At 41.2% G+C, this 13,477-nt stretch overlaps 1 protein-coding gene across 3 annotated transcripts in view; it reads left to right on the forward strand.

The window, feature by feature from the left end:
* Positions 1-13,477, forward strand: part of agap3 (ArfGAP with GTPase domain, ankyrin repeat and PH domain 3) — a 118,422-nt gene that overhangs the window by 70,630 nt on the left and 34,315 nt on the right. For all 3 annotated transcript variants that reach the window (XM_005912600.3, XM_042219741.1, XM_005912599.3), the window contains exons 9-11: positions 2,116-2,199; positions 6,427-6,531; positions 8,306-8,477. In XM_005912600.3, coding sequence (XP_005912662.1) covers positions 2,116-2,199; positions 6,427-6,531; positions 8,306-8,477 — 361 coding nt within the window. The remainder of the gene's footprint in view (positions 1-2,115; positions 2,200-6,426; positions 6,532-8,305; positions 8,478-13,477) is intronic.

A 13,477-nucleotide genomic window follows, 5' to 3' on the forward strand; every position in this document is an offset into this window, starting at 1 on the left:
AGATTATTGGTTGAGGACTTTCAGCTTGTTGCTGCTTTACCCTCAGTGCCCTATTGCATTTCGGGTAATGCGTAGAACGTGTGGAAAACGTAGGACTTTGCGTCAAATGCAACCTAAAGTCGAGTCCACTCAAGTGTTTGAGTGCACTCAGAGTAGACGGTCTAATATCACAGCATGAGACAAACTGTAGGGACTCTTGTGGAAATGCCCCATCCACCCCCTTTTTTGCCCTGCCCCACCCTCTACTCACTCCCCCGTGCTCTCATTCAGACACGCCACACAAAAAAACAAAAAACATGCTGTACAGTCGAGTCACTTTTGGAACTGTTACCCAGCCACCTAAAGGACACAACCTTTTCCTTACATGACATCACGCTGCCTTTTGCCATAAATGAGGACTCAAGGACTAGAGGTGCCAAGTTGTTGTTCTTTTTTTGTTTGTTTGTTGTTGTTCTTTTTTTCCTTTTAGATTTTCCTCGATTCATTTGGTCTGTTTTTATTTGACTCGCTCTCCTTTTCCAGGACGTTTTGAAGTGCTGAATGGATGTTGAAAATGTGATCTAAAGGTATTAGCGCAGAGGTATTTTAGATTAAAGCAGTTTGGGGTAAATTTTATGAAGGCCTTCATAAAAACTAGTGTAGATCGTCAGGGTGTTGAGGTAATACAGAGGCATAATATACGAAAAACAAATGAAACTGGGTTGCACCGACTTGTATGAATGTAGTTAAACTTAACAGTTATTTTCCTTTTATTTATTTTTAATTTATTGGGTTGGGTTTTTTTTTTTTTTTTTTTTTTTTTTGCAGATTCAATTTTAATTTATTTTTTAATTTCTTTTCATTTTCCTCGGTTTAGGTTTGGTACAGAGATTATGAACTCTTGCATAATCGCTTTTCTATCATGAATGGATTGACAAAAATATAGACTGCTGTATATCTTGTATTGTATTTTATTTACAATGGTACTCTATAAAAAGTACATACATATAAGGAATATATGAAATAACTGTCCATCCTATATTTTGTGGGAACTGCAATGTTTGGCTCAATCTGTTGAATATTTTGAAGTGACTTTGTGACTTGCTTTGTATGGTGTCTGTATAGAAGCTAAACAAGTCATCATAAAAAAAAATAAAATGTTGGAAAAAAATATAAACGCCAGAGTTGGTTTACTTGAACTCAGACTACCTCTTTTCCATTGGTGACTGGACATCTCTCATGTTCTGAGTGAGACCATACACACTCATGTCTGTCCCTACCTGTACCTCATCTCTTTATTTGTGTTGGGGTGGGAAGGTTATGATTAAACTGTTTCATGTCAAGTTTCAGTCGCTGTACCACTGGGTTTTTCCCCCCTCTCCACAGGCATTCCCGGGAGTTTTCATGCTGATGTATTTTAACTTCTCTGACACTTAAATTGTCTGACTTTGGCAGATTGATTTTGTGTCCTTCTAGGTTTTGCAGGCTGGAGGAAGAAATACTACCAAAGCCTTTTTTTTTTTTTTTTTTTTAAAAAAAGAAAAAAAGAGAGAAAGAAAAATAACCACTCTCCTTTCTTTCCTTTCTAACCTGTTATGACGTTTAACATTTTGATCGTGCTATACAAGCACTTATTATTTGACTATGTGAAAGGCACAGCTGATGCTGCAGTGGGTACAGCAGCAGGTGGTCTGCAGGTCCACTAAGGGCCCGCTCTGGGTCTCAGACAGAGGGAAGGATCTACCAAAGGGTTTCAGGGCTGAGTCATGACTCAATGTGTGGTCGTCTCTGGTCTCCTCTGTGTTGAGATGTGTCCAGTGTGGTCTTGGTTTGGTCTCTATTTTTCTTTAAATTTCTTATTTTCATTTTTTGACTTGCACGTCGGTGTTAATGCTGTTTGTTCTGCTGGTCTGCTTGTCTGTTAATTTGAGGCTTCTTTTGAGACTATTTTTTATTTTGCAACGCTTAGTTTACAGCAAATGTTCCAAACACCCTCTGACCCCCAGTCTCTTGCCCTCACGCACACACGCCCCAACACGCACGACCCCACCCAAATTCTCCTCATACCCCCACGGCTCCCATCTCGTGCTCTGTGCGTCGCTTCGGTGTCTGACTGACTTTCTTGTTTCCTTGCAGTCACGGAAAGCCAGTGAACAAGCAAAGAGCGTTGACAGTAAAACAGACAGCATAGGCAGTGGAAGGGCCATACCTATCAAACAGGTAAGCAGTCTTACTAACCCTTTTTAACTACATTTCCCACAGTTCCTGTGGTAAGTATGGCTTCTTTGGTCTGAGTAGAGGTTTAAAGTAATTTTATATTCAGTGATTTTGGAGAAAAGCCGTATGCTACAAAATCCACTAGATGGCAGCACAACCCAATGTAACAAATGCTTTACAAGCAGGCACCACTACCACTATGATATGGAAATCACACACACACACGCACACCTATCAAAGTGTACACTTCCAAAAAACTAAGGCAGAAATTTTAAACCCTGGAGAACTGATGAGTTTGGTTACCTTTGACCATTGTTGAGTCATTTTGTTCTCAGCAAATGACACGATCTGTCAGGAAAAAAAGAAATCAACATTAATATTTGATGTGTGATTTTTCTGAGCAGCAACTATAAATTTATAGATTATATTTAAAGCACCATCGTTTAAAAAAACATCCAACTTTGTGTACTGCAATTTTCCAGTCACAGTTTAAGGCTTGTTAGTCGATAATAAAGATTTTTGTGTTTTTCCTCAGCTGTTCCTTAAAGGATATATCTTGTTTTGACTGTGGCTACTAAACAAATATTTACGGGATCTCAGAACATTATTTAGGGTCAGTCTCATTTTTTTACATGTCTGTCAGCTGTAGATGACTCCAATCCAGTGAGCAATAATCCTGTAGTTGAACCACTGACTCCACCTGATTGTGCTGAACTAATATTTAGTTCATTCATTCATATCTATATATTGTCCCAATAGGCATTTTTTTATGGCGGCATTTTATTTGATTTTTTTGAGCCATTGGTTTGTTTTAAAAAATCTTGTCATTATTTATTGATTTTTTTTTTGGTGCCTGTGTTTCTTTATTGTTTCCCTATATTATATTTGTTTTAGTCACACGCTGCAGTGAATGGAACAGATGCACAGCAGCAAACCACCGAATAAAGCGTTTTCTAAATCGTTTCTAAAGGTCCGACTGTAAGGAGGAGTAAATGGTACATTCATTAGTAATCACTCCTGATTATATGAGGGCTTTTGAAAATAGGTCAGCATTCCTGTATTATCATCTTTACCTGCAGCTGATAGAGGACACTGTCCTTTCTTTCGAAAATGTTTTGCCAGACCTCCTCGTTCCCTGTGGGAGAAAATTGCCAAGGCTTTGGGTCTAGCTGAAATAATGGCAGGGTGATGCTTTCTTAATCAAAAACGTTCCTTTGTGTTTAAAGTAGAAATAGTTGGCTATGAGGTGATCACTCCGTGGGCAACGATAGTTGTTTGTGTAATGGATAAGGCTTTTTATTTATTTTTTTATTCAGCAATACGAGTTCAAATTATGAGTCTGAGAACAGCAGCTTGAGAACAGCTAAAAGCACCTTTAAAAATGTTTAATACTTCATGATGGCTGTTCTACAAAGATGTAATTTAGGTCTCAGCGAAGTGGCTGCGTTTTTGTAGATCTGTGTAATTCCCTGCAGACGCTCATTAGTCCACAGGTGATCAGGAGTTTGATTTTCACAGATTAAACGAAATCCCCCTCAGAGCAATCTTTAGTGTAAACTCTTTCAGTCTTAGCCCGTGCATTAGTGGGACCTCCTTTCTAAAGTGCGCAGCCAATTTCCCTGAGTATCGCAGCCACTTTTGGCAAGATCAGAACCGATGCTTTATCTAAAGAAAAAAAAAAACACTCCTTCTTTTGGATGGGTAGGGATGCAGTTCAGATACAGATGTGGAGGGACGGATGGAGTGTTTTTGTGTGTGTGTGTGTGGTGGTGGTGGGGGAGGCATGTGGAGGGGGACTGACTAGCTGATCTCCAGGCCAGTGAAATGCACAATCAAGGAGATCAAAGTATCAATGTGAGCTTAATTACCACCACTCCCCGCGCCCCCACCCCTCACCCTCACACCATCAGGCCAAATTACACATTGCATGCCCCCCCACACACACACCACACACACTTTCTATCTATAAAAATGGTGAGTGAGGATAACAATGCACTCACTGCTGAGGAGCCGTCAGCAGCTCTTCACCCCCCACACACCAGCACACACACTTTTTTCCCTTCTCCTGGTGTGTCACAAAGGGCCGGCCTATCAGTCAGCCACAGTGGCAGTTTGCAGCTTTCCTCCTGGTAATCTGACAAAAGGAGAGAAAGACACTATCTCCTCTGTGTAGATATCACAATTGTGTGGACACAGAGAGCGCGTCTGACAACTGGCCCGTTTCCTTGTGTCGCACAAGCTTGACACACTCATCCTTTTGTGTGCGCGCGCGCACCCTCATGTGTACGTCAGTGTCGAGGGGAAGCGCTGGACTCCGCACCTCTCCTCGTGATGTCACACTATCCCATTTTCTAGTCTGAGACAGAGCCCCGATGATTAATTCAATTAAATCGTATGTCAGGCTTCCAGTTATTGAAAGTGACCTGATCTATGATGATATTTATCACAGTCGTAATGGGCAACTGTTCACATAAAATAACAGAAGAATTAGTGTGCATGTGTAGATTTTCGCATAATTGCCTTAGCATCTTTATCGATCTGCTTCACGGCTCTGATGAATAATTTGAAGCTCCACACTGATTGCGTGTATAGATTTGTGTATGGTTCAGTAAGGCCACAAGATGAGGAACATATTTGCTTGTAAAACATGCATTATAAAGTTGCTAGAGGCCCTCTGACTGCATCATTTACTTTGTATGATTAAAGACACGTTTAAAAAGTGTTTACAGTTCTTTTATTGACCATATTGAGAGAGAGCCCGGGCAGTCAGCAACTAATCGATCAAAAGGACACAAGTTTCTTCCTGGACAAAAAATCCTCTTCAAGTATGAATAGTTACAAAAGGGTTAACAGTGGCTTTTGAATATTAAAAAATATATATAGTTTAAATTCTAATTTAATGGCCTGTGTTTTCCCTGTCCTCATTTTCCATCAAAACTTTAAATGGTTTCAAAATATTGTTCTCATTTTTGATTCATCTTGTCTGAAAACTTATGGGTTCTTAAATGTATTCCAGTACAAGTAATTCAGCAATACTTCATCTTAATAAACAACAGGCTGTACCCAGTGGTACGGGATCTGACAGAGCCGGCCTGCTCCCTCATTTTTCAAAGCTTACATTTGGATTTTCTTTTTTTCATTATAAAAATGTTATTTCTACTCTGTAAAGTAAAATTCAATTATTTCAGATGCAGATTTGTTGATAGGATATGAAGCCTGTAGTTATGAGCACCAGCGTACAGCCCAGTTGTCAGGACAGTCAGGATTCATTTGTGGGGGGTGGAGGGTCGTGGCAGATGAATCAGGGTCTGGATTAAGATGATTGTCGGCAAACAGCCTGGTGCCCAGGTCACCGAGGGTCAGCTCTTCCTGATGTGTTAATCAGGATTAAAGCCTGCAGGATGGTCCTTACTAGCAAAACACTACCCCTTTGACCCCCCTTTTTTTCAGCTCTCTCACACACACACACACACACACACACACACACACACACACACACACACACAGGGCCGGGCTGTAAAAGCACAAACATTGCCCCGACTTAATCCCCTAATTAAGCAGGCCCCTCCTCACTATTTAACCTCAGAGAGAGCCTCCTGGCCCTTGCACTCAGCAGCCTTTGGTCACCTCCAGCAGTGGAACTCTATTGTTTACTAGTGGATTTACTAAACAGATAAGGAAACCTTGTGAGGCCTTAAAAGGCCCCAGAAGATAAAGTTGAATAGAATAAGAGATGAGTGGGCTTTGAAGAGGGTAGATCACACTCTCTAATCCCAGGATTGAGGGGTCTTCCAGAGTTCAGCATGTTATGTGCATGAATGCAGGGAGGAGGTCTGGCAAATTGGATTGTCTCTGTTTCTGAATGGTCCCTATAGCAGAGGAACTTGTCCAGCTTTGTAGGTTCAAAAGGGCGCAGAAGCAAAAGCAGCATTTCATTAAACCTGTCAGCCGCCGAGCTATAACAGAAAGAGATTAATTGCAATTGTTAGGTAATTGCCAAACTGTTTTTAATGTAATTACTTCCATACTGTTTCATAATTGTCATTTAATATGATGTTTGTTTGCTTTATGGTGTACCTCCAAGAAAATTCTCCATGAAAGCGCAATAACAAATCTGTAATAACAATAACAGCACTGTTTTATGGTATTTAACATCCATAATGGCTCATATCATCGACCGCGCTGCTCTGAGAGGAGCATATGCTCACCGTGATGGCTTGTCTCTTACAGGGAATCCTTCTGAAGCGAAGTGGCAAATCCCTCAACAAGGAGTGGAAAAAGAAATATGTCACACTGTGTGATAATGGCGTCCTCACTTACCACCCCAGTTTACATGTGAGTCCCCCCCCCACCTCCACACACAGACTTTTGCTCCTTCCTTTGCTATTTCTTTTCCACTCGGCTTTATGGGTTTGTTACACCACTGTTTGTACTCGAGGGTGCTGCTGGAGGTTTTTAATGCAGGACTTTTGTAACCGCTGAGCACGATTCTCTTGATGCGATTACATTTGCCACCATTGCTGTAGGAAACTGGATTGCAACCACATATGCACACGATGTCAACAGAGACTTGTTGCTGTGTGTAACGTAACGGCCATATTAGCAAACCCTGGGACTTTGAGCTTAGTATTAAAAAACGGGGTGTCCTAGTGGTCATCTCTGCCCACCCTGTGGTGCCAATCCACGGTGTCTGCTAATGGAGACATGGCTGTGCTGCTGCGTGCCTGCCGCGCCCAGGCCTCACGCTGGCTTGTATTTATAATGGTTCTCACCGCATGGCAGCAGAGCCTGACCAGCCTCCCACATCCATCTTTGTCAGAGTCCCGCTGGGCTGCTAATACCTCTTAAACACTCGGCTGGCTGGCAGCAGACAGCTGAAGAGCCCGGTGCTCCACTCAGAAATGCCCGTCTCTGCCCTCGGATTCCCTCCATCACTCTCTGATTCTTCCAGCCTTGCGTTCGGCATGTCTAGATCATTCGGCCACATGAAATGAGCGATATTTTCAGCATCTTGTCTCTAATGAGACAACTCAAACTTTGAAAATGGGCCCAGTGGTTAGACATGAACCCTGTGTGTGGTCTTTTTTACTCTGACATTGTGTTAGTGGTTTAATTTACAAGCAGTTATTAGTAGAGCGGTGCCAGGCTAAAGTGATGTATGTAATTGACTGAACAGGCTATCTCTTGATCATTACAGCTATTACAGGTCATCGGGGCAATCTATGAATCTATGAATCTGTTGACTTACAGAGGGAGGTGAAATAAGGCTGACAGTTACATTAGCTCAAGCTCATTTTGAGCAGTGGAGCAGAGAAGGAGTAAGAAAAGGAGGGGGAAAAAAGTGGGGAAGAGAGAGATTGAGGAAAGGCGCGAGGGAGGGAGGCAGCCTGAGAGTGAAAGAGGGGAACCTTTAATTTCGCAGTCAGCCAAGCCATCCACACAATCACCTTCTGTTAATTCTATCTGCTACATCAATTAAATTGTTTGTAGAAACTAATTGAATGTGGCTTAATCACACATCTTAATAGCTTTGCACGCTTCGATCTGGCTGTTAATTCCAGCAATAAAATGAAATGAGAGCGCTCACTGGGTAATTAGCGAGGAGGCTTGGGAAAGAAATGAGTGCTTTATGACACGGTAATAAAGCAGAGGAGCCGGTGGGGGGACGGCAAAGGCCGAGCTCGCCTCTATCTGGATCTTTTTCTGCTGAGCCCAATGATTTTCACCTTGGCTTCCCACATTTGGGCGGCAGTCGCTTTAAACCAAATCAAATGACCAAATTGAAAGAGAATGAGACAGTTTGCATTCATTAAGCCTACCATCTCGCTATTTGGAGAGACGGCGTGGGCACAGGTGATGTATAATGGCTTTACAATCATTTTCCCACTATCACGCAGCCGTAGTGGAAGGTCTAAGATGGGTTGTGACTAATGGGGATGGAAATTGAATAGTCTTTTAATTTGTTTTTCTTCTATAATTCCTGGATTCTTGTTGGTCCACAGACTGTAATCAAGTAGGTAAATTGTGGGATATATCTGGAAATACGAGCTTGTGTAGGGTGAAGGCTGCTTGATACAATTGTCATGCTCTTATTTATTACTTCCTGTAGGACTACATGCAGAATGTGCACGGAAAAGAGATAGACCTGCTGAGGACAACAGTTAAGGTGCCTGGGAAGCGACCGCCCAGAGCAGTGGCCACCGTCGCCCCCACTGCTAGTCCCAAAACCAACGGGCTGACCAAGGACCGCAGCACTTTGCAGCTGGGCATAGGAAACACAGGTCAGAATCCCCGCTTCATTATTTGTCCAATGGGCAGAATTTCTGCTCTTTTTTCACATAAACAGTTATGATACGATAGGATTAATAATTTTAGGGTGCTGTGTCACAACATGAATGACGGTATCACCCTCTTCCTCCCTGCTCTGCGTCCACTACACTTGCATTACACTGCACTTTTGTACAAAGAGCACAAATGTGAGCAAAGTCTAATTATTTGAGGAGCTCATAGTTTGCTCAGCTTTGCAGATTTCAGATTTAATATTTTATGTTTAAAAACTTTATACAGCTTAGTAATGTTAATGTTAATGTATCAAGAGAGGCACACTTTGCAGTTTTGGTATAGTTAGCTGGCACACCTGATGCATTCTGCTCATCTAGATCTAAACCTGCACCGTTCTCTCAGCTTTGGGCTCAAATAAACTAGAGCAAAGTGTAGGACTGCACATGTGAAAACACCCTTAGATAGACTACAAATATGGTGGTGCAAGCTTTTTTAACTTTTTTTTAATATGACTTTTTTACATCATTGTGGTTTTGGACAAATCTCAAAAAACATGTTCTAGTCATTAAGTATTTTTATTTTGTTGTTGCCATAGTACAACCTTCACTTCATCCTTTGGACTTCGGAGTGTCCAAAATGTAGTCTATTGGGAAATGATTTGTATATTTATATAATCTACTGATCCAGCTTAATCATAAAAGTTGCAATTTTAGCCGTGGTATTGAGGCTAGTGCCACATTTATAACGCTCACTTATGCTGGTAAATTTAAAAGCATGGACACTTTTAAGTTAAGAGAGAGCATATATATACATTTCAGGCTCTTAGAAGAAATAAATCATACCTTGAATATGTAATGGTTACTCAATTAGGCTTTTATTACATTACTAATTTTATATTGCCCTCTGTTTGCGATTAATCACAAAAATGGCTCCCAACAGGTTAATTATCTTTCTGTATGTTTCATATATGCAAATTAGCTGCCGTGTAGTATACACACTGATGACTTAATGAGCATCTATGACAAATCTATTACTTCTCTATATTACTGAACAGGGAATCGCAAGTTGTGTTCAAGTAAATGCTGCAACCATGTTTAAGAAACAGTTGTTTATCGTTGTCTTTTAAGTCACTGACCTACTTATTCTCCATCCTCTGTGGTACTGTAGTGGTCACAGAGACAGCAAGCAGTTTGGTCCTGAGCATCGTGCCAGGATTTTTCCACCTTCAGGCTTAAAAATAGAGCTCTTCTCTCAGCAAGCAGTACCACTGGAGGCTGCTGAGAGTCTGGCAGCCGTATAGAGAGGAAGCCCGTGATTGGATTTAGGGGTTAGGATTAAGAGTAATTAATACTAATTAGCAGAGTGATCCCCGGAGGGAGGTGGGGTCCTTCGTCAGCTGTGAAATGGGCACAGTGTTTCCATCATTCAGGCTAAAGCTAACTGGCTGAGAGTGGGTTCAGTGCCAAAGATGGGCCACCAGGGACCGTTAGGACTGTCCGGGCAGGTTACTTTCAAATGTGGCCAAGGTGCTGCCACAGCTGAATGAGTTAATCAGTCACAAGCAGAAAGATGTAGGAGTTTACAGAGCGCAGGACAGGAGATCAAGGTTGTGTCATCCTGCAAAGTGTTGACCTTGAGTGCAGGGTTGAGGAGAGTCGTCTGAGTGGACGAAGGGCGGTGAAAATCAGGCCAGATAAGGTTTTGGGGAGAATAAAACCCACCACCAACTGGGTTGTTTTCTTTCTTGTTGTTAACGCAAAAGTGTTGTTTTCACCTGATAATCATTTCTTGGAAAAGACTCATCAATGATGAATTCCCAACATTTTCAGTTTTCATCTATGTCTGCATCAGGGAACAATGTGAGAGAGATTTGCCTTAATCTCCACTTAGGAAAAGAAAGGTTACAAATCACATCAGGTCTCTCTCCGGGTGGAGGACCCTCTTCTGATTATGCGATCGGGATTTTGATTTCATTAGACATGCAATTGATGAAGGGAACAAAGGGGTAATTTTTCATTCACGGCGTCCAAATCACAAGCCTTGTCTTTGCCTTTGGTAATTCATTCATTCCTTAGATCTAAAGACCTTTATAATCACTGGGAGAAGAGGGATAGCAACCGGGAGAAGGAGGGGCAGAGTGGATGGGGGGAGATAGGAAGATGAAGAGGAGAGGTTGAGAAGACAGAGAGTAAATGTGGGAACGCACGCGCCCGCGAGTTTGCCAAGCGGCCAGGTTTAATTCCTTTGCTGGGTGCTGAGCGGAACCATTTTAAATATGATCCTCCCTGTTAACATGCGTCCTGCCGTGTCACCAGCGACAGATACATTGTATCAAAGTATTAATGGGCCCAGTCACTTTTAATCAATCCTCTGGGAGGGAGAGATGCGCTCACCACAAGGGAGGAAAAGGAGAAAAGTGTTTCGCCCATTCCCTCCCAGCTCTGCGCCATGATTTGTCTCCAGCTTATATAGTGCTACAGAACTAAGAGCCACACACTCCCTAACTAACAGGCCAGTAACAACTTTGGCAAGTTGAAATATTTCCCAATCTCTTCAGTCTGAATCCCTCAACCCTGTTGGGTAAGCGAAAACCATCTCCCATATTCCAAATGTGCTTAGCTTAATTATCTAAAAGTGAATGTTGTTTCTCTAAAGTTGCTTTATTGCAACACGGAAGTGCTGCTGGGGATCCCTCTGAGATCCACTGAGAGAGTTAATTGTTCGTATCGAGATCTGTTTTGTCAATAGAAATAGACGTCATCAGATGGAATCTGAAAAGGAGCTGAAATGGAGAAGAAAGCATCCGTAAAAATGTCTATTTCCAAAGATAATACAGGCTGTACTTTCATACACAAGGGCTAAAATCAATATTTTAATGTTAATTTGTTGCGTACAGTTTAAGAAATCATTGTATAAAATGCATAAGTCTGAATGCAAATGTTGTAGTGACTTGTGATTGGACTAGGAGCCGCAGTATGAGAGGCGAAGGGGGACGTCTGGGCGTTGGTCATGATGATGATGGTGGTGGTGGATTACACAGCCGCAGATGATATGTTGCTCGGCCCACATTAGCATGAATGCTTCATTATCTCACTACTTGTACATAATGGGAACAACTCCACGGAGGGGTCAGGCCTCGTCACGGCTCATCAGCCCACTGACGGCCCGGCCTAAAGAGAAATGAGAAGCAAGGCAGAGCTGCTCCCCGCTAATCCATCGCCTGTACTTAACACCCGAGCCTTGGATCGCCTGCAGTAGAAACTATATGGCTTTTGTTATCTCTTTTTACACATGACAATAAAGTCCACAGTGGGTTTTTTTTCTGTGAAGAGTTTAAGCAGGAAATGAACAAAAGTTAAATGTTTAGCGTGCTTTCTTTATAAGAGAATCAGTGTCAGAATGTGTTGAAGAAAAGTAGCAATTTGTTTTGTTTTTTGGTGATATTTTTTTAATAAGTAGATGCAGTGGTAAAAGAATTATAGTCTAACAGATAGCAATATTCCAGTATAATAATGCCCCATTACAAATTAAATTATAATGTAATAATATAAGTAGATCATTATGGTACATAGCACAGTATTTTTCTTATTATTGTAGCTTTTTAAACAATTTTTAATGACTGTGCAGAAGGGTGGTTTAATCTATAGAAATGCTATTATTCTAAGCTTAATGAGGAAAGCTGTCAAACAAATAAAGCTGGGCAAAAAATGTAACATCCCAGTAGCCTAATATTTAGAACTAAGCAGTCTTTGTTCATCTGGGTTTGCTTATTTTACTGTTTATATTTCATGTAATGTCAACATAAATGGCTGCAATGGTTTTTCATAGAGACTTAAACAGAGACTGGACAGAATGAGGCCTCAAACTGGGGTTTTGGTTCACCCACAATTCAAAATAAATCCAGTTATATTGTCAATAATCATTAATTACTAATATTTTGTATTGTCTATGACACCAAAATCCGTGTGAGAGATTTCCAATTGAGTATTAATCCCTTGAATCTCAGTTTGAGTCATAATGTTTCGTCATTGTCAGTCCACTGTAGTGCCACTGTTAAATCTATAAAATGTAAAGGAGTCGGGCCTGGCTGGAGCTTTGAGTACAGTGTTCTTTTAATGCCACAAGCTGATTATTTCTCCACTGTAATTACATTATCCTCCCCTTTATGCAGGAGTGGTCTCTGGGGACTAATGGATACAGCCATGTATAATTCATTAATCATTAGCATCCAATTTGACAATTAGACATGATTGTTGAATTTTAAATATCAATCGAAGTTGCCTTGGAGTTATCTAATCCTTCCCCCCCCCCTCTCCTCTCTATTTTAAGGTATCACAGAGTGAAACTTTGCACTCTGTGAATTAAAACACATTTTGAATAGTGGAAAAATGGATTTTCTGTTACGAATGCTTCTAACTTTAAACAGTAACACTAACGTTGGCTCTGGGAAATAACATGCAGTGGTGCACTGTTGTCCAAAATCACATAATAATAAACAAACACTTACCAAGAGCAAATGTATAGAAGTCAGAGCTAAAAAAAAAAAAAACTATATAATTTATGCGTCACGTTTTTGGAAAACAAAGTTTCACATTTTCTTTTCAATTCTCCTACTCCAAGGCTCTCCCCCTCCCCTCCTCCCCCCCTCCTCCTCCTCCTCCGCTCTGATTTCAGCATGCTAATTTAGTCGGTGCTCCTCAGCATGATTCCCTCGCTCTCTCTCCCATTCTTGCTGCGATTCTGCTCCCTCCCCTCTGGGACCTGAAGATTAATATTCCTGGGCCCAACAAGATAATTACTGATACTAATTAGACATGATTATGTGAATTTGATACACTTATTACTCTAGATAATGAGTAGGACATATTATCCTAACAAGCACCCGTGCCGCTTAGTTTACTTTACACACGAGCCACACACTATATTTTCTGTTATTGTCACCTCAATCAGAAACTGATATTCTCTTGTAATTATTAAATAAAGGGCCTTGATGTGTGTT

The sequence above is a fragment of the Haplochromis burtoni genome, unplaced genomic scaffold, assembly GCF_018398535.1.
Source record: "Haplochromis burtoni strain Fernald_Lab_line unplaced genomic scaffold, NCSU_Asbu1 Contig_3, whole genome shotgun sequence".
In the NCBI taxonomy this organism is placed as follows: domain Eukaryota; kingdom Metazoa; phylum Chordata; class Actinopteri; order Cichliformes; family Cichlidae; genus Haplochromis; species Haplochromis burtoni.